This window comes from Eleutherodactylus coqui, chromosome 5, assembly GCF_035609145.1.
Source record: "Eleutherodactylus coqui strain aEleCoq1 chromosome 5, aEleCoq1.hap1, whole genome shotgun sequence".
NCBI lineage: Eukaryota > Metazoa > Chordata > Amphibia > Anura > Eleutherodactylidae > Eleutherodactylus > Eleutherodactylus coqui.
The window spans coordinates 47,390,278-47,410,854 of NC_089841.1; the positions used below are offsets into that span (position 1 = coordinate 47,390,278).

At 45.9% G+C, this 20,577-nt stretch overlaps 1 protein-coding gene across 2 annotated transcripts in view; it reads right to left on the bottom strand.

The window, feature by feature from the left end:
* The window catches only part of RAI14 (retinoic acid induced 14), a 137,743-nt gene that overhangs the window by 89,329 nt on the left and 27,837 nt on the right, over positions 1-20,577 (bottom strand). For both annotated transcript variants that reach the window (XM_066602463.1, XM_066602462.1), the window contains exon 2: positions 20,093-20,172. In XM_066602463.1, coding sequence (XP_066458560.1) covers positions 20,093-20,128 — 36 coding nt within the window. In that variant the 5' untranslated portion in view covers positions 20,129-20,172. The remainder of the gene's footprint in view (positions 1-20,092; positions 20,173-20,577) is intronic.

Here is a 20,577-nt window from a genome sequence, read left to right on the forward strand (position 1 = left end):
ATTGACACTTACTGTAAAAACCTATACTGCGCAGCATGGTCGACTATTGTTTTCTATGTAGCAATGAAGAATATATAAACGTACTCCAAACTAACAGAATGAAGAGACGCGCTTCTGGTCTCCACCAGGTAAATGGGTCCCTACGGAGATGTTTGACATATCTAGAATATGCAGCTAATAATTACTATGCGAGGAACCTGCGCAGAGCTTTATTCAGTCAATGAACTCGATAAATGGAACATGTTTCGATCATACATGTACATTAGGAAACGGCCACGTAAGAAATTCCCTAAACTACCTGCAGGAATTCATTAGATTTTTTTTTGCTTACCTCTATGGAAGCACGGTCTGGCTCTGTTATGCCCCCCAGAATGCTACTCTTTGGTATATCCCACCATGAGGTCCCATCCGGGCAGGCAGCAGTGCTGCTGACACTTCTTCCTTGTGAACTTCCCATCAGTCCTATCTCACACTGACAGACTTGCAGGGATGGCAGAGCCTTCCTATATATACGACATTTCCAATGGTCAGTGTCATGCTCTGGCCAACCACAACCAGCTGAGGGTTGACTCAGAGGGCATTTTCCAGAGGTCTCCTCTCCTTATGAGGAGTGGGTGATGGTTGGACTAAGAGAGTAATTAATAGAAGGAAGTATTCAGCTTTCCTGACAGCTCTGATATGATTAACACACGTATTGCCCTGGTTTGTACTTTTTTTTGTGATGTTCCTCTGCTATTCCTCCTGGAAATGTATGAGTGGAGAACTGGCTGCCAAGGGAAATGGTAATCTGCACACAATAGGAATCACAATAAGAAAGATATTGTCAATATACCTAAAGAGGTCGTCAATATATCTCACTATATTTCTCACCCACCATTGGCCTCAGTTCACAAAGTCACGGTTGTTTTCTCCACTTGAGCCTGATTGACAGCACAGACATAGATGACCACAGAGGAAGGCGAGAAAACAGAGTAGCCTTGTGTCTTAGTCCAGTCATGTTCTACAAGACGTTGGCAGGAATATGCAGGTAACAGCTGTGATGCTGCTGCAGACGTAAGAGACAGACAACCGGGGATATTGACGATGTATTTATCATACAGCAGTGAGGGCTATTGGTTGGAACTCTCTAAGGGGGTATTCCAATTATCCCGTATCTAAAGGATGGCGGCTTACTGGGATCCCTACCAATCCTGAGATCACATCCTCGGCATGTCACGAAGTATGGTTAGCAATGGATGCGCATGCGTGCCTCTGCTCCATTCACATCAACAGAAGTGCCGGAGATAGTCGAGCACTTGAACACGGAGAGGGCATAACTTGCTGTGGTGGCATTACCCCTTTACCTAAGGGTTATCCAAAATGTGCACAAGGATGCAGTTTATCCCCAAACCACTCTAAAAAGATCTCTGAACTAAATTACATAAAGGTCTGAGCCAAAATACCCCTCAAGGTACACAGACTAGTACCCCCCTTAACCCCCACTAAGGCTAAAGACCCATTTACACCAACCGATGATCGCCCAAACGACAGTGTGAGTGACAGCTTTGAATGATCATTTTACATAAACTATTAAGTAGCTACTCAGCTACTTAAAGGGGTTGTCCCGCGCCGAAACGGGTTTTTTTTTTTTTTTAAACCCCCCCCCCCCCGTTCGGCGCGAGACAACCCCGATGCAGGGGTTAAAAAAACCACCCGCACAGCGCTTACCTGAATCCCAGCGGTCCGGCGTCTTCATACTTACCTGCTGAAGATGGCCGCCGGGATCCTCTGTCTTCATGGACCGCAGGGCTTCTGTGCGGTCCATTGCCGATTCCAGCCTCCTGATTGGCTGGAATCGGCACGTGACGGGGCGGAGCTACACGGAGCTACACGGAGCCCCATAGAGAAGAGGAGAAGACCCGGACTGCGCAAGCGCGGCTAATTTGGCCATCGGAGGGCGAAAATTAGTCGGCAGAGCGGGGGGTAGCAGCAGGAAACAGGGGGGGAGCTCTCTCTCCCCCTCTCCCCCCTACTTCCCGCTGCAACCCCCCACTCACCCACAGCGCCCCCCGAATCTTTTCACCCAAGTATGGAAGTACTCGAAAATCGCGGTGCTCGAGTGAAAAAGGGGCGTGGCCGAGTGCGTTCGTTCATCTCTACCGATTAGCGTTTTTTTTTTAGTGATCATCAGCTGGTGTAAATGGGCCTTTAGTCTTAAGGCCCATTTACACTAAAAGATAATGACTCAAAAAAAAAAAAAAAAAAAAAAAAAAATAAAATCGCTCGAATGACAGTTTTGAGCAATCATCTTCGCATAACTCTAAGTAGCCAATTAGCTGCTTAAGAGTTAAAGCGGGAGGAGCGGGATACCGCCACAATAGCTCCAAGAACAAAGCAGTGGTTTTGTATATGCAACTGAGAACTGCAAGTGAGATACCAACTGAAAGAATACTATCAGCGCCGCCCACTGAGAAAATCAGCTAGCTAGAAATCACCGATGAACAAATAGTGCACGAACAGTACATGATGGCCGCGCGTTTAGACAGAGTGATTATCACTCAAAAGATGGCCTTTGAGCACATTTTGAGCGATCATCATGGTGTCCAAATGGGACTTTAGTGTCTTAGTGTCCCCCATCTGTGTTTTAGTGTCTGCCTAGGCTGCTGCCTAAGTGTCTCCCTGGTTTAGCGCCTAGACGACTCATCCAGAAGAAAAGCTCCCGCCTCCAGGGCACATCGGCACCTCAAAATCTCAAATTATTCATGCAATATTCTTCATCTGGCGGCTGCTATGACAATCTTTTTGTATTACCATCTCCACTAAAAGCTTCCATAGTTGGTCCTCCTACAGTTATCAGAGGATTATGGGTGGTGTTCTCCGCTCCTTAATCCCTCCCATGCTCAGCCACATCCTATGCTACAGGAGAAGCCTTATACCAATTAATAGTGCTAGATATGAAGTTCTCACGTACAAAAAGGTTTTCTGCAGGGGCTTACAACTAAATGCTTTCAAAGCAGGTTTTCACAGTTACAAGCATCTCATAGGAAGTTTCTTCATCTCCTTGACTCTTCCCACATCCCTCCCGTTCTCAGCTACATCCTACCCTAAGGAGAAGTTTTATGGCCATCAATGGTGCTAAAAGATCTCCTCGTGTACAATGAGTTTTCACTGTGGGAGCTCAGACAAAATGAAAAAAAAATTGGGTATACTAATAGATCATAGACTGAACATGAGTCAACTGTGTGATGCAGCAGCAGCAAAAAAAGGCAACCACAATTCTGGGATGTATTAGGTGAAGCATAAAGTCTAGCTCAAGTGAGGTAATTATCCCCCTCTACTCTTCCTTAGTCAGACCTCATCTGGAATACTGTGTCCAGGTCTGGGCACCCCAATTTAAAAAAGACAGACAAACTGGAGCAAGTTCAGAGAAGAGTTACCAAGATGGTGAGCGGTCTGCAAATCATGTCCTATGAGGAACGGTTAAAGGATCTGGGAATGTTTAGCTTGCAAAAAAGAAGGCTGAGAGGAGACTTAATAGCGGTCTACAAATATCTGAAGGGCTGTCACAGTGCAGAGGGATCAGCCCTATTCTCATTTGCACAAGGAAGGACTAGAAGCAATGGGATGAAACTGAAAGGGAGGAGACACAGATTAGATATTAGACAGTGAGGGTGATCTATGAGTGGAAAGGTTGACAGGTAGTGAGTTCTCCCTCAATGGCAGTTTCAAAGAGAGGCTAGACAGATATCTGCCTGGGATTATTTAGTGAATCCTGCACTGAGCAGGGGGTTGGACCTGATGACCCTGGAGGTCCCTTCCAACTCTACCTTCCTATGATTCTATTCCAAAAAGGCTTCCAAAGCAGGTCTTCCCACAGTTACCAGCTCCTCATGGGCAGTCTCTTTATTTCCTTGACTCCTCCCACATCCCTCTCATGCTCAGCCACATTCTATGCTACAGGAGAAGCATTTTGGCCATCACTAGTGCTAGATATGGAATTTCCTCATGCACAATGAGTTTCCCCTGCAAGAGCTCAACAAGTAAGCCAAGTAAGATTTGCGGATTGATCATGTTCATGTTATAATGAAGTGCACAATCTGTGTGAACAAAAGCTTCATAGTATAGTAGAAAAATAACATGATGTGAAAAAATGCTACAAAGAATTTCAACCTAGTGATACATTCCAACTAAAAAAAGCTATTGAGTAACGTCTAGTGTTACTATTTAAGGCTATTTCTGAGTACGTCTGAGCCGGCTCTGGAACTCGCGCGGTACCATGTGTATTTGTTACAATGACTCATTAGAGATGCATAAATAATATTCAAAGGGAAATGCAATTCCATGCATAACTCAAGCCCTGGTACGTACATGAAATAACAGATGTAGCAGAGCTGAATTTGCCATCAAGCTCTCTGCATTAAAATAAGAGAATGGGTTTATCAATCCTTTGTATCAAGCTTGCACACTCGGCTCTACTACATCTGCCAAACACAAGTCAGCTCTAACAAACTGAGCAGCTCTGCACCCGACAAGCTCAACTCTGTTATGTATCTCAAACTGTGCTCTGCTGCATCTGAAAAACAGTGCTTTTCTGAATCTGACTTAACTCAGCTCTGCTACGTCAGGATAAACTAAACCTACAATGGAATTTGAGTTTGTATTCATTTCCACCATTAGTTTTAATTAGAGCAGAATCCAATGTTCTAGAGTCAGGTAACATTGTGTTGGCTCGTGTTTTCTAATAAATATGGTAATATGGTGACCAAGTGGCTCCAGGACAGATACTTTTTGCACCTGTTTTTAATAGATCTTGAATTCTTGATCCATTTAACCCTTTAATGGTCTGGGTTGAAAAGTTACAGCTTCCGCAGTACTTCCTAGTCACATGGCACAACACATTCATGAGCCTAGGAAAGCTGGGTGCCTGAACCACGGGATCTGGAACAATAGCCAAACACCACAGAAGCAATGCAAAATTAGGCAGTACATTTAAAGTGACAGGCACATCTTTGATGGACAATCAGTGAACGCTACCTAAACTATGAAAAGGGAATAACCCGACTTTCCCGCTCACTTCATCCTGTTCATATCTTGGATGTTTACGAGAAAACCATAGAAATAAACAATGCCTAGCCTGCCATAATTCTTCACCCCCCTCTGTTGTCAGCTCAGACTAGTATGCTGTAGACTTCCCCCTTAAGAGACGCTGTAACTCCCAGCAGAGACAGACAAGGTCAGTAAGTTGGTGATTTCCTGTCTGAGGCTCTTCTGTACTTGTGCAGACAAGACGTCTCTAGCAAAAATGTGATTGAGTTCCAAAAAGGGGTCAACATGACGACTACACTGGATGTACAGGATATATACAACATAACATAGATGTATATACTGGCTATATACTTGTACATTATAACATCTATGTGTAACGCTGGATATACCAGATACCTACATTATATATAAAGCGGCATATGAGGGATATGTACATCATAACGTATATGTATAATGCTGATTACTCAGGATGCATACAGTAACGCATATATAGTGTATCAAGCTGGATATATACAGGTTATGTACATTATACATATAGTGGGTTCAGAAAGTCTTCAGACTCACTTTTAACATTTTTTATGTTATGGCCTTGTGAAAATTAAAAAGAACATTTTCATGTTTCCCCCTCATTCTGCACTCAGCACCCCATAATGACAAAGTGACAACACAATGTTAGAGATCTTTGTACATTTTTAAAAAATAAAGAACGAACATTTTGCGTTGACATAAGTATTCACATCCTTTGGTAGGACACTTAGAATTAAGCTCTGGGGGCTCCTATTTCTCTAGATCATCTCTGAGATGTTTCTACACCCTGATTGGAGTCATCTGTGCGAAATTCAGTTGATTGGGCAGAATTAAAAAAGATACACCCCATCTACATAAGGTTTCACAGCTAACAATGCATATCAGAGCCAAAACCAAGCCATGAGAGGAAAGAACTGCCTGTAGAGCTCAGAGACAGAATTGTGTGGAGGCACAGATCTGGAGAAGCTACAAAAGCATTTCTGCTGCTCGGAAAGGTCCCAAGAGCCCAGCGGCCTCCATAATTCTTACATGGAAGAAGGTTGAAACAACCAGGACTCTTCCCAGAACTGCCGACCCACCAAACTAAGTAATCGGAGGAGAAGGGCCTTGGTAAGAGAGGTGACCAATAACCCAATGGTCACTCTGGCTGAGCTCAAAAGAGCTTGTGTGAATATGGGAGAAACTTACAGAAGATCAATCATCACTGCAGCCTCCACCAATCTGGGCTTTATGGCAGAGTGGCAGAAAGAAGTCTCCTCAGTAAAAGACACGAGAGCCACCTGGAGTTACCAAAAAGCACCTAAAGGACCCTCAGACTGTGAGAAACAATATTCTCTGGTCTGATGAACCAAGATGGGACTTTTTTGGCCTCAATGTTAAGCATTATGTCTGGAGGAAACCAGGCGCCGCTCATCACCTGCCCAATACCATCCCTACAGAGACGCCTGGTGGTGGCAGCATTATGCTGGGGGACCGGTCAGGGTAGATGGAGAGCTGAATGGAGAAAAAAAAAAGTACAGAGATATTCTAAGGGTTCATTAGAAAAAAAAAACAAAAAACAATACTTACTTATTCCTCCCGAGGGCGTTTTCTTACCACATCTTCTCCTCGCTGATCTTCTCTAGTCCCCTATGTCACCTCACCGCAAGCAGGCCAGATACTCTTCTTCTTGTTAGATGCGTCCATTGCAGGTATTCTTCTTCCTGCAGGGCAATGTTCACTAGATCCCCAGTGATGTAGCGTTCATAGCCTAGCAGGGAGTGCCGATCTATCGCCGAGACTGTGCAAGGGCGCTGTCTCGCTGCCAGAGTTCATATACTATTGCAGAGAAACAGCTCACTGAGACAATGACCCCAAGCACAGAGCCCGGACATCACAGGAGGGGCTGAGGGACAACTCTGTGAATGTCCTTGGGTGGCCCAGCCAGAGCCCTGACTTAAAGGGGTTGTCCTGAGCCGAAACGTTTTTTTTTTTTTTTTCAATAGGCCCCCCCGTTCGGCGCGAGACAAACCCGATGCAGGGGTAAAAAAAAACAAAAACGGATAGTACTTACCCGAATCCCCGCGCTGCGGCGACTTCTTACTTACCTTGCTAAGATGGCCGCCGGGATCTTCACCCACGGTGGACCGCAGGTCTTCTCCCATGGTGCACCGTGGGCTCTGTGCGTTCCATTGCCGATTCCAGCCTCCTGATTGTCTGGAATCGGCACACATGACGGGGCGGAGCTACGAGGAGCAGCTCTCCGGCACGAGCGGCCCCATTCAGAAGGGAGAAGACCGGACCGCGCAAGCGCGTCTAATCGGGAGATTAGACGCTGAAATTAGACGGCACCATGGAGACGGGGACGCCAGCAACGGAGCAGGTAAGTGAATAACTTCTGTTTGGCTCATATTTAAAGGGGTTGTCCCGCGCCGAAACGTTTTTTGTTTTTTTTCAATAGCCCCCCCGTTCGGCGCGAGACAAACCCGATGCAGGGATTAAAAAAAAAACCCGGGTAGTACTTACCCGAATCCCCGCTTTCCGGTGACTTCTTACTTACCTTGTGAAGATGGCCGCCGGGATCTTCACCCTCGGTGGACCGCAGGTCTTCTGTGCGGTCTATTGCCGATTCCAGCCTCCTGATTGGCTCGAATCGGCACACGTGACGGGGCGGAGCTACGAGGAGCCGCTCTCTGGCACGAGCGGCCCCATTCAGAAGGGAGAAGACCGGACTGCGCAAGCGCGTCTAATCGGGCGATTAGACGCTGAAGATTAGACGGCACCATGGAGACGAGGACGCCAGCAACGGAACAGGTAAGTGAATAACTTCTGTATGGCCAATATTTAATGCACAATGTACATTACAAAGTGCATTAATATGGCCATACAGAAGTGTATACCCCCACTTGCTTTCGCGGGACAACCCCTTTAAACATAATCGAACATCTCTGGAGAGACCTGAAAATCGCTGTCCACAAACAGCCCTCATCCAACCTGACAGAGCATGAGGGGATCTGTGGAGAAGAATGGCAGAAAAACCTCAAATCCAGGTGTGCGAACCTAGTGGGATCAGCATTTCTGCCACATGTGAACAGAGCCCTAAGGTCCAAGGGCCCAGGTGCAACATCATCCCTTACACATGCTAGGGTGCTTTAACAAAAGACTAAATATTTTGCACACCTAAATGCAGATTTTGATGCGGGATTGCCAGCAGAATTCTGCCATTTTCAATTCCGCATCAAAATCCGCAGTGGGGATCTTGGTGCCGAATATTGCGCAAGAGGGCATATTCTGAAAGCACCCTCATAGCTCCACCACTGATCTGAGGAGACTTTCACTGATCTTATTTCTTGCTCTGTCGGCAGCTGGCTGTAATCCAGAACATTAGAGTGTCAATCATAGACCTAAGCTGAGTCACAAGTATCCAATTATACCAAGACTCACGGAGATTACATGCCAATTATAACCCAACATGTGATATCAGCGGCCATCCGCCCGGCACGTCTACACCTGTTTAACGAGGCGCTAACGCTTCATGACACAGTAGGAGAAGAATTCAGAAATGTGCCGACCTCGGGCGACGGAAATCAGCGGCAGCGAATCAAATCAGATGAGTAATTACAACTGTAAATATGTATAAAAACGGACGGTCGTAAATGACGTCACGTCTCCATTCACATCTGAAGCTGGTTTGTCCTGGGAAACACGCTGCAGACGGTCGTGTGACCTGACCGCTTAAAGGGGGTGTCCAGACGGGAGAAAAAAAATAAACTTAAGGCGCCTTCACACTGGTGAGAAAATGGCGCAATGCAAAAGTGAGTAAAAACGGAGAATTATGAAACCAATGATTTCCTTCACATCTGTGATGTTTTCACTCATGCGGTGTTGCGAGAAAAAAATTGCAGCATGTTCAATCTTTCTGCGCTGTGCGATTTTCGTTACCTGCCATGTTTCCCTATGAAGCCTCCTTTTTAATCACATCGCAAAGCACAAACTTGCGATTTTCATGCAATGTGATACGTCTTCAACATTAGAAAGTCCTATTGACTTTTGCGCTAAAAAATCTTGGCAAAATTGTGATCGGCAGCGATGTATAAGCGAGAAAAAGCAGCGCTGATGCTCAAAAATTGTGAGAAAAAAAAAACGTGATTTGGCGTGATTTTCTTGTGGCAAAATGGCGATCACCAGGCTGAAGGAGCCCCTAGGCTGCTCTCTCTGTAAAAACGAATTGGTGTAAAATTGGTGTAAATTTACCAATTGAATAACGGATTATTTTCACACGCAAATTCTGTGCAACTCGCAATCGCATAGAACTCATGCGTAAATATCCCCAAATCTGGGCCCTAAGGCTATATTCACACGGACGAGTGCGATATCGGGCCAAGAGGCTCTGCCCGATATCGAGTTGCCAACGTGCAATTTTAACGCAAATGCAAAGAATTTTTGATTAAAAAAATCACATTGCATCACTTCTGTGAAATTGCGTTCCTCATACGCGTGCCAGAATCGCACGCGTTTCCCCTTGACCGTCCCGCGCGAAAGGTCCCCCGCTTCTCATAATCTCCCTGATGTCACACAAATGTAGCTAAGGAACAGAAGAAGAAAACGGTGCCGGCTCGGCAAGGACTTTTGGCAGCAAATCTACAGCAACACTTTAAGATCCGTAAATCGTTATTGACGTTCGCTTCCATTCGTGGCTCGCGCTCCGAGATGGTTATTTAATAGAATCTGAGGTTTTCTACTGGAAATATTCCCGGACCTAAAAAAAACCTAAAAACCTGCCACGTTCTACTGCTACAAAAGCCATAAAACATCCAACATTTTATAGCCATGGATGTTAAATATAATAATGCGCAAAAAATATTCAGTCTGGTTTCCAAACAGCAGCGTTTCCACAGGCGCCCAGCCCCCTCCCGAATTCCTGAAGGCCAGATCAGGACTAAGACATTAACAGGATTTCCTGCAAAACAATACATTGACGACCTTGTTGCCGCTGCAGGAATTTGCACACATGCCAAGCATTTTGCTAGCGGAGCGCAGGAAATTCCGTATCTCCACATTTGCATATTCTGGACAAAGGTTCCTCGAAGAGACCAAGGAGTCCTCAAATTTCACTGGTTTTATGTGCAGGACAAGAGAAATCACTGCACAGATCTCTGGGACCGCATCAACTACTGTTTACTGTACGTCCCCAAGACTAGAAGAGTCCCCAAATACAGGTTTAGCGCCAATTTTTAAAACATTTTTCATTAATATTGGTCTTTGAAAGGTCTCATAAAGTTACAAGAGTTACATATGTCCCATTAAGCATAGTGAGAACTTTCCTACTACCCCACAAATCTCTCCCCAGAGCTGCACCATTATACACTGAATTGCCACTGTATTAGAGACCCCATCTAGTAGCGCGTTGGAGTCCTTTGACTTTCGGAACTGCAGCAATTCGTCATTGCGTAGACTCCACTAGGAGAGAAAATCGCTCTGCCTGAATTTTGGCCCCTGCGGACAGGAAGCTTCTTGCAGTTGCTGCAGATTAGATGGAGGTACTCAGATGTTCTGACCAGCTGACAGGATTCATGCTGCTTGCGCCAAATTCTGACCTCCCATCAGCACGGGGCAACAGAAATCTGGATCCATCTGACCAGGAGATGTTTTTCCGCTGCTCAGTGATACAATTTTTGCACTCTTTTGCCCCCTGGAGTCTCGTCTTTCTGTTTCTCTTAGACACAATGGTGCTGGAACTGTCCGTCTACTATTATAGCCCATCCGAGCTGAGGAATGGAGGGCTGCGAGTTCAGACAGGTTAGATGGAGCAGCAGCGTTGTATCCAGCTGCCCCCAAATGCAGCGCCTTTTGGTCAGAATAATTCCTAACATCCTCCTTTAACCCCTTTCGGCAACATCATGTTTCCATCTACAGGATGGCCAAGAGATTTAGTACATTTTGCTCTTATTTTTTGTATTCACATTTAATAATGTGACCTACAATATAAAAAGGATTGTTTACTTTGTGACTGTTCAGCTTTCCTGCAGCACCTCCAGAGGTCAAATGAAGCATTATAGTATTGGGTCCTCCATAGTAAGAGATGCTCTTCGGGCCTCGTTCACACGGGCTACAAAATCATCGCCACAAAACGCCTGTATGTGAAGGCCATGGTTTCCAATGAGGTTTAGTAGCCTGGAAGAACCAACAATGATTTTGTAGTGAGATTTTGTAGCCCATGCCAACGAGGCCTAATGGCCACTCTCTACGCCAGCAAACATATGCAGAGCAACCATTACTAATTTAGGTTTCAATAATACTAAATTTTGTGCTTATTTTTTCTCATTCTAATTAAATAATATGACCAACAGTCCAGTAACATTAAAACTGTTGCCCAGGATTAGAAAAATTAAAACTGTAATTTAAACAGTTTGTGGACGGGCACCACAAAGATATGGCAGGACACTAAAAAATGAGAAGGAAAGCAAAAAGGCCATAAAGAAAAACTTGATGCACACCCAAATTGAAGAGAACATGTAACAGCCTTTAGGCCTCACGCACACGGGCGGATTTGAATTGTGGAATCTGCAGCGGGCATCCGGCTCCGCAGCAAATACCGCCCATAGCATACAATGCAAAAGTGATTCTTCATGCACACGAGCGGAAACCATTTGCGGTTTACGCTTACAAATGAAAAATTACAGAAAGCTCCATTTTTGCACGGATTCCACATGTATGGCTTCCATTGAAGTCAATGGAAGCCGTCCGATCCGCAGCCCTTCCACAATTGACATTGCGAAAAGGTCGCGAATTCAGCGTCATTGCTAGGCGATGACTCGGGAAAAGAAGGGGTTAAAAAAAAATCTGTACTGTGTCTGATGACAAGCCATGTGGACCATCCGCAGTAGAGAGAAGCTGAAGAATGGCGGGTACACAGGGCTGACGGCCGCGGTCAGGGACGGATTCTGTAGCCGAGATCCGGACGTGCCGTGTGCATGTACAATTATTGAGGATATACAAAATCAAAAACACAAAAGGAGGAGTATATGAAGGGTTAAAAGAGAACCTGTCACCAGCTTTAGCACATTAAACTAATAACAGTGCTACATTAGTGAAGCTGCACTGATTACCGCACTGGTATTATCAATGTTGAGGAAGTCATACACGAATAATTAATCGATATTTGTAAATGCCGGTGGGCGGCCGCCATCCACACACCGCTAGGGAATGTTACGCCGTGCTTCAGCTCCCCGCACCTGTGCAGATACGCTACTTTAATCTGCCCGCAAATGGGATAACGTATCTGCACATGTGCGGGGAGCAGGTGACCGCGCAGCGCAAGATCTCCCAATGGTGCATGGATGAAGCCAACTACGTCATCCAGACAAAAGGGCGTGCAGAAATGGACTGTGTTGAAAATAATGCAGCTGGGAGCCGGTCCGGCCCTCCCGACCCACCCAACGGACCGCTCAGCTGCACTTACATATAGCGCAGGATGTTTTAAAAACATGGGTTATGCAGGAATGCCTTCCTCAACATTGCTAAGAAGACCTTGCGGTAATCAGTGCAACTTCACTAATGTAACAGTCCTATTAGTTTAATGTCCTAAAAACTACAGGTTCCCTTTAAGATACCTTTACACGAGCAGATAGTGGCCCGAATAAGTGTTACAAAATGAACGATTTGGGGCAACGGTAGGCCCAGGCTCACACGCCCCCCGGCAGGGCACTGAGCGAGAGGTGCTAGTCGTTCTCTTTTTACTCACAGAAGAGGAAAGACTGCTGAGCAGCTAGTCGCTCAGTGTGAACAGGAGTCACTCAATCTGCCTGTTCACGGAGGTGAGCAGATGGGATACCACACAGTGAAAAACGATCAGCGATAAATGGATCTTTAATAAGAATCATTGGGAGTTTGCCGCTGCGTCGTTCTATAGAAAAAGGCCATTGTTCATCTTTGGCCTACTTACTATGAATGGAGGAGGTTGGGACAGAACGATCTCTGGCTGATGATCGATCCTGTGTAAAATGTCAGTAACAGTTATCACTGAAGTGCCCAACAGTTGTCCCATGTAAACGGGGCTTATAAGACAGCGCCATACCTGTCCGCAGGATGTTTTTTGTACTACAGGTCAGTTTTATTGCAGTGTATGGGGTTGAGATACAATTCCACACACAACCTGTAGACAAGTGTGGAAGTGTTTGGAAGAAAGTAGCCATGTCTTTGTAATCTGAGGCAATGCCTTTAAAAGGGGTTGTCTGTCCTCTTTCCCACTGATGACCTATCCTCTGGTCATCATTTGATGGACGGGGGTCCGCCACGCAGGACCCTTGTCCATGAGAGGAGCGTCCAGCCTGATGTCCACTGCAGCAGGCCGGACATGGTCATCAGTGGATAGAGGAGGAAGTGCGGGCGTCAGCTTCAACTCCATTAAAATCAATGGAAGGGCCACCTTGCTCCTCAACTTTTTGCTCCTCTTCTGGATGTGACATCACTGACCAGCAGAGAAGCAGGAAGTGGAGCAGCAGCGCCGATCTCCCAATGATTTCAAGCGCCCGCACTTCCTCCCCTATCCGCTGAAGACAACGTCCGGCCTGCTGCAATGGACAGAGGATGAACCAGGATCCTGAGTCGTGGACGCTGAGTGTAAAAGATGGCAGACAACCCCTTTCAGACGAGCATGGCAGATGGCACACAGTGGAATGGATCTACAGCAGCTTTCAGCTACTGAGTTCTGTGTCCTTGATGGAATGTGGCAACACAGAAGCCAGAAGCGACCTGAGTCACCGCTGTTATTTATATACTCCTTCCTCTCCACCGTCCTATTATTACCAACAATTCATCCGTTGACAGAACTAAACAGTTGCCAAGTCAGAAATGTCATTTTGCAGAGGATGTCGCCCAGATAGGGGTTTTTCTCCACCGAAAATGGAGCAGAGAAACGGAAACCCTGAATTGAGCACAATGTATTGTGTCACATGAAATATAGTCCAGATCAGTGATTTATGCCCCTGGGGTAAGAAGGGGTTGTCAGGAGAGGCCATCTAATTCAAATGCCCTATTAAAGGGATTTTCCAGTAAACTGGGAGTTTGTGTTCCAGGACTCTGAGGATCAGTCATTCAGACCCACTGATCATGGCAGAAGCTAGCGACGCTCCAATGTGGATGGGGATGGCTCAACTTTTTCCCGAGAAAAAGAATATTGAGTTTCAACACTTCATCCTATTATTCCTCGGGAGATAAGCTGCCACTAAAACTGTCTGTGGGCTATGTTCCCATTCACTTCAATGCCTGCAGTACCAAGCTGGACCACTGCAGTAAGAATGGAGCTGTCTGCTTCCTGCAGAAATGCACTGGGCTGATGAGTACAAAGGCACAGCTTACAGCTGATCGGTAGGGGTCCTAGGTGGCAGACCTTGCGGATCTACTATTATTGGCCTATTCTAAGGATAGGCCATCAATTATAATTTACAGCAGGACAACCCTTTAATTCTATTGGCTGGTCTGGGACAGGAATCACTTGAGGTTTTGGTCTGGGGTTTATAGCCTTCACTGCTCCAATCCTACATTTTCTAGTTTTTTTTCTTTCCACGTGTCCCTTTAGTTGTCACTATATCCCCAAACAGCAGATACCCCTGTTAGAGTGTCCCCCTGATGCCAAGGGACCCGAGGGGCTATATCTTTTGCGGTATGGAGCGTGGCATCCTGGTGATGCTTGATTTTCATGGTGGTATAGTACTAATGGTGATTTTAACGTTGTGGAATTCAAGCCCCATAGGGATAACATTGCGATGCAGAAGTGTCCGCACGGACTAGTTCCGTCCCGTGTGAAGGTCCCTTACAGAAGTGGAAGATCGTAGTGACACAAGTAAACGGGTAATGTTCCAGTGTTCGGCCACATCTGTTATTTTCATATGTCCTCTTGTTCAGAGTACAATGTGCATGATGAAAAACACATTTGCGCAAAGCACGTTACTGGACACCCAGGACTGTGATTTAATAATGTGTGTAGCTGCGCAGGGGCCTCGGCCATGACGGAGAATTCCATTCACATTCCCCAGGGCGTTGAATAATGACCCTTTGTTTCACGGGATGGCTTTTTATTCTATGTAGCCGCTGCTGAGGCTTCGTATTGATTGCATTCCTTCTCTAATCTGATAGAAAGGCTGTAAAGAACATCCCAACTTGGCCAGGATAACTTGCTATATAGAAGGTCTGTGTATAACAGCAGAGGACTTCAGTGTTGGATTGGCCACCAGGGGAGCTATACACATCAGCAGCTGGCAAACGTCTCTGCTAGTTTGCTACAATGTGTCAGTCTGTAGTCCGGGCTATTTAGCTCACAGAGCATTGTCTACACTGGATACAATTATATCTACTGCTCAGCTGAGAACAGGACTAGCTATATACAATGTATCAGTCTGGAGTCTGGGCTGTTTAGCTCACAGAGCATTGCCTACACTGGATACAATTGTATCTACTTCTCAGCTGAGAGCAGGACTAGCTATGTACAATGTATCAGTCTGGAGTCTGGGCTGTTAAGCTCACAGAGCATTGTCTACACTGGATACAACTGTATCTACTACTCAGCTAAGAGTAGGACTGTATGTACAGGGTTACTGCCTCTGAATGGAAATTAGTGTTTTCATCCACTGAAAGCAAACACATATCTTGATAATGATGAGCAATTAAAACAAAGTATATTAGTAACTTGTAGAACTTTCCATTTACATACTGATTAACACTGGACAATCTCACAATGGGATAGAACAGATGTGGATCACAATTGATCTGTCATGGATCCTGTATATGTGAACACCAGTGTAAACACAGCCTTGCATGTAGATCTAAAACTTTGACCCTTCATCATCAACAAACTCTATTCTACCATTTTTTATTTATATCTGTTTCTATGACAACCGATATGGACAAGACCACAGCAACAAGGAAGGCTGTTCTGGAAAGCTTTCCCAGACTCCTAAATAGGAAATCTTTAGGACAAGTCATCAATAGTAAATCCGTGGTTGTCCATAGCTCAGGACTCCTGGCAATCAACTGTTTGCTAGGCCGCAGTTGTCATGCACCAAGCCGATTTCTGCAGGAAGCAGACAGCTCCGTTCCCACTGCAGTGGCCAGGATTAGTATTACAGACCAAGTTTGAAGTAGGCTGAAGGTCAGAGCATGCAGCAGACAGAAGAATTGTGGTCAACAATCCAGCCAAAGTTAGGAGAGGAGAAACCAAGAAAGCCAAATAGGAGAGGCATGGGTCATAAACCAGGAGATCATACCGAAACACTTTAGGACCCTTGCACAGTTGATGACTACGGCCTTGGTCGCACGGGTGTATGCAGTGTATTTATGCGCAATTTAAAAAAAACAAAAGGAAAGCAGAAGGGCTCATTGATTTGGTGCAGAAAAACGCCATGAATATACAGGTTTCTTGCATATTTGCGCTGGCCTATTTACTTCAATGGCCTATTTCGGGGCATAATACGCATCAAAAGAGGCAATGTTGCGTTCTTTTTATTGCAACCGAACATCGCAAGAAAAAATACGCACATGTGAACGAACCCATTGAATACACTGAAATCAATATTCATGGGAAAACATGTGCACAGTATGGTGTAGATTCCCACTGAATGTAATGAGGTATGGATTTGCCATAGGGGGGTGGGGGCTGGGGTGGGTGGGAGCGAATTCCGCGTCACATTCCATGGCAAAAATCCAGTGCGATCATACCCCAAATTGACTACAGACTATCTCGATTGGTTGGGGATTGGATAACTTGGTGCACGCACTGGTCCTTTAAGAGGTGGACTGGGTGTTTGGGCCGAAGCAACAGCTAGGGAGCGAAGACATAGGACATGGCCTCGGCCACAGGCAATGTGAGGGGCACTGCGCTGACCATAACCGAGTAGTAATACCGGGTTTCATACATGAAAAAAATTTCCATGACTTTTCTATGACACTCGCGAGACTCGAAATGCAAGCAAAGGTTTAAGCCGGTTTCACACGGGTGAGAAAAAAAAAGGAAAGAAAATCACACGATTTTCTCGCGTTGAGACAGCGCTACAAAATCGCATGTATGTGAAGCCCATTGTTTCCAATCGGTTCCTCTACATTAGCGATGTTTTGTAGGCTTCTACATTGCAGGAAACCGAAACAGTGGCATGCTCTATACAGCCGCAATTTGCTATTTTGTAGCCCACGTTTCCCTATGGAGCCTTCCTTTGTGTTGCCTCGCACGAAACCGCGGTTTTCCTGCGATGCAACTTTTACAGTTTAGCAGACTTTACTCTCAGATAGGCCTCCTGCAGACGGCTGGGTCAGATCCCACTGCAAGAATTCTAACAGCGGGATGCGAGCCGTGCCCCTGCAGTACCCACCGTGGCTCACCTCCTCCCGGCGTCTCCTCCGTTCTGCTATATTCTGGCTGCCGCCCAGCCGTGACGTTACTGTATGGGTCTCTGCGAGGCTCGCACAGAAATAGAACATGTCACGATTTGTTTACCGCGCGAGTTCTCACACGGTCAAATCGCGGCTGTCTGCATAGGATTGCATTATCTAATGCAATCCTATGGCAGTGGGCACGGGCGGAAATTCTGCGGGAAATCCCGTCGCGGAATTTACGCCCGTGTGCGGGGGCCATAGAAAACAACTTGAAATATTTTGACAAACCAGCTTCTTTGATTCTGTCGATCCCCCAATCGTCCTCCCATCTTTAGCGTATGAAGTGCAGTCAATTAACTTAAATATAAGAAAAAGTCATCTCTCACGTGATACGAGTGTAAAAAGCACCGATTCGACTCTGAGGAAGACTCAAAAAATTCCATGACAAACCAGAAAATTCCATGGCACTTCCAGGTATTCCATGACTTTCATGAAATTCACGGTTTCCCCTGCCACGTATGAGCCCTGTAATAGCGGGCATCAGTCAGGACCAGCAACCATAACACATATGACTTCAGAATGCCATGTTGGCACAACCCCTTTAATCCAATATCCCGGACAGCCCCAACAGCTGCAGAAGAAATATGTTGCTGATGTGAACAATGAATGCCGCTTCCAGTATCTGTGCAAACATTTCACTTTTTGTTCTATGCAAATACTTGTCTCATTGTATAAAAGAGGAAACTGCGTTGTATATGTGATACGGATCTCACTTCCCAACCTTCAAAACAAAAGACGTCAATATAACCTGTTCCACATGTAATATCTGACTGCTTCCATATGCAAGTGCTTGACTAGTGCTGAAATGGGCTCAATTACATCGAAACCCCAGATTCTAATACCGTATTAGTGTATTAATAGAAGGGGTCCCTCATTCAGGATCCTCATCTATTAGATGGACCGAGGCTACTAAGAACATGTCTCGCTATGAAGGACCCGTCCTTTCCTGCATTACACAGGCATCTCACTGATATGAAGGGACACCGTGCAATACTTAATTTGCCCTGTGGAGGAGCTATAGGGAAACTGAAGACTTGGTGCTGAGTTTCCCCACAAATTACAGCCAACCACTGGGGGGCCCACAATACAACACAAATATTCACTAAAACAAACATGTTCAAATTGCCAAGGGGTTAAATCTCATTACTGGGAGAGTAGGACTATGATTAAACACTTTGACTAAAGTCAGCACAGTATAACAATGCGGCAGCACTATAAGGCTGGGTTCTCAAAGGGTGGAATCCTGCCGGAAATCTTGCGGCTTTGCCCCAGCGAGATTTCCGCTGGAAAAGCAGAAAAGCACAGCTTCCAAACCTGCGGCACTTTGCCACGGGTTTTGGAGCGGTTTGGCCGCATGCTTTTCCGACGCAAACGGCGCTACCATAGAGAGCAGCGCGGCTGCTACGGAAAAAAAAAAAATAGACATGCTGCGGCTGGGGAATCAGGCAGATATACAAATGATTACAGTTGTGGTGATTAGATGAACGGTCTTGTCACCAGAGGCCCTAAAAGTGGTTTCCCCCTTGGCCTATAAGAGGCTCTTGGAGGCTGCTTGTGTGTAGTGACCTCTTCTTCCGCTTGTGTAGAGCTTGTTGACCACTAGACGCCTCTATGACGCAGAGAAGAGATTTCACCCAGTTACCAGAGTCTGAGAGGGGCGCATTATTGGGATGTGAGAAGCTGGATGGTATCGATGAATTGTCCTCCACCGGCCGTTCTGACCAGACTGTTAGGAGGTATTGGGATCTGTGGATGTGGTCACACAAGGTGACCAGGCTCAGGACGCCCCTTACAGACCACCAGTAGAGAGGACCATCTGACCAGACTGTTAGGAAGTTTTGGGACAAGAAGATACGTGAGGGCACACAAGGCAATTGGGCTCAGGATGCCCTCGACAGACCACCAGAGTTGATTGTCTGATCATCTGACAAGCACAAGCAGCTCCAACTCTTTTGTTGTCCGCCACCCAGAGACAGGTGGTCCCATCGTTACAGGGTACTAGAGCCTCTATGGCAGCCCGTCTTACATCTTGTATCTAAGCTAGTGGCGGTACAACAGGATACTAGAGCCTCCATGCCTGCCTGTATCACATCTTGTATCCAAGCTTGAGACGGTACAACAGGGTACTAGAGCCTCCATGCCCATTCATATCACATCTTGTATCCAAGCTAGAGGCGGTACAACAGGGTACTAGAGCCTCCATGCCCGCCCGTATCACATCTTTCATAGAAGCTAGAGGCGGTACAACAGGGTACTAGAGCCTCCATGCCCGCCCGTATCACATCTTTCATAGAAGCTAGAGGCGGTACAACAGGGTACTAGAGCCTGCATGCCCATCCGTATCACATCTTGTATCCAAGCTGGAGGTGGTACAACATGGTACTAGAGACTCCATGCCCACCCGTATCACATCTTGTATACAAGCTAGAGGCGGTACAACATGGTACTAGAGCCTGCCTTCAAATGCTCAGTTCTCCACAATAAATTCTCCTTTTGCTCTGTTATTGTAATCACTTTGTTATAACAACGTTACAATCACACTTTGTGACAACTTCTAGGGGAGGGATTGGTTTTCAGCAATGAGTGTATTTTAATTGACAACTACAGGTGAAACAGCGAGCTCTGGGGTACTTACGTCACTTTTCCGAAACTTTGCCTTTAAACTCTTCATGTTTAGTCCATTCAAGTCTTCCAAGCTTTACGGTCCTTCAAAATCTGTGAAATAAAACACACAAATTGAGTTAAATCACACATGGCATGTATAGCGACACATTAACCCCTTGTATATCACAGACTATCAGGGAGTAGGACATTCTGTGAGGTTTCTATCTCACACTATCGGTGCGAGCGGAAATTTGCTCACGTACATCAACTCATTGCAAATGATGGATTCCTTAAACGCAAGAGTCCTGTGCATCCTGCAGTCGCACAGAACTCACGTTATCATCGCCCGTGTAAGTACAGTCTAAGGCTCTGTTCACATGGCAAAGAACCTGCGCAACTCTTTAGTCCGGAGCAGCAAATCCTCCGTGTGTTGCCATACGGCCTCCGGCAGCTTCGAGGGAGGAGTACCTCCATGGGGCAGAATTTGGGGCAAAAAAACACTTTGTTACTGTATGC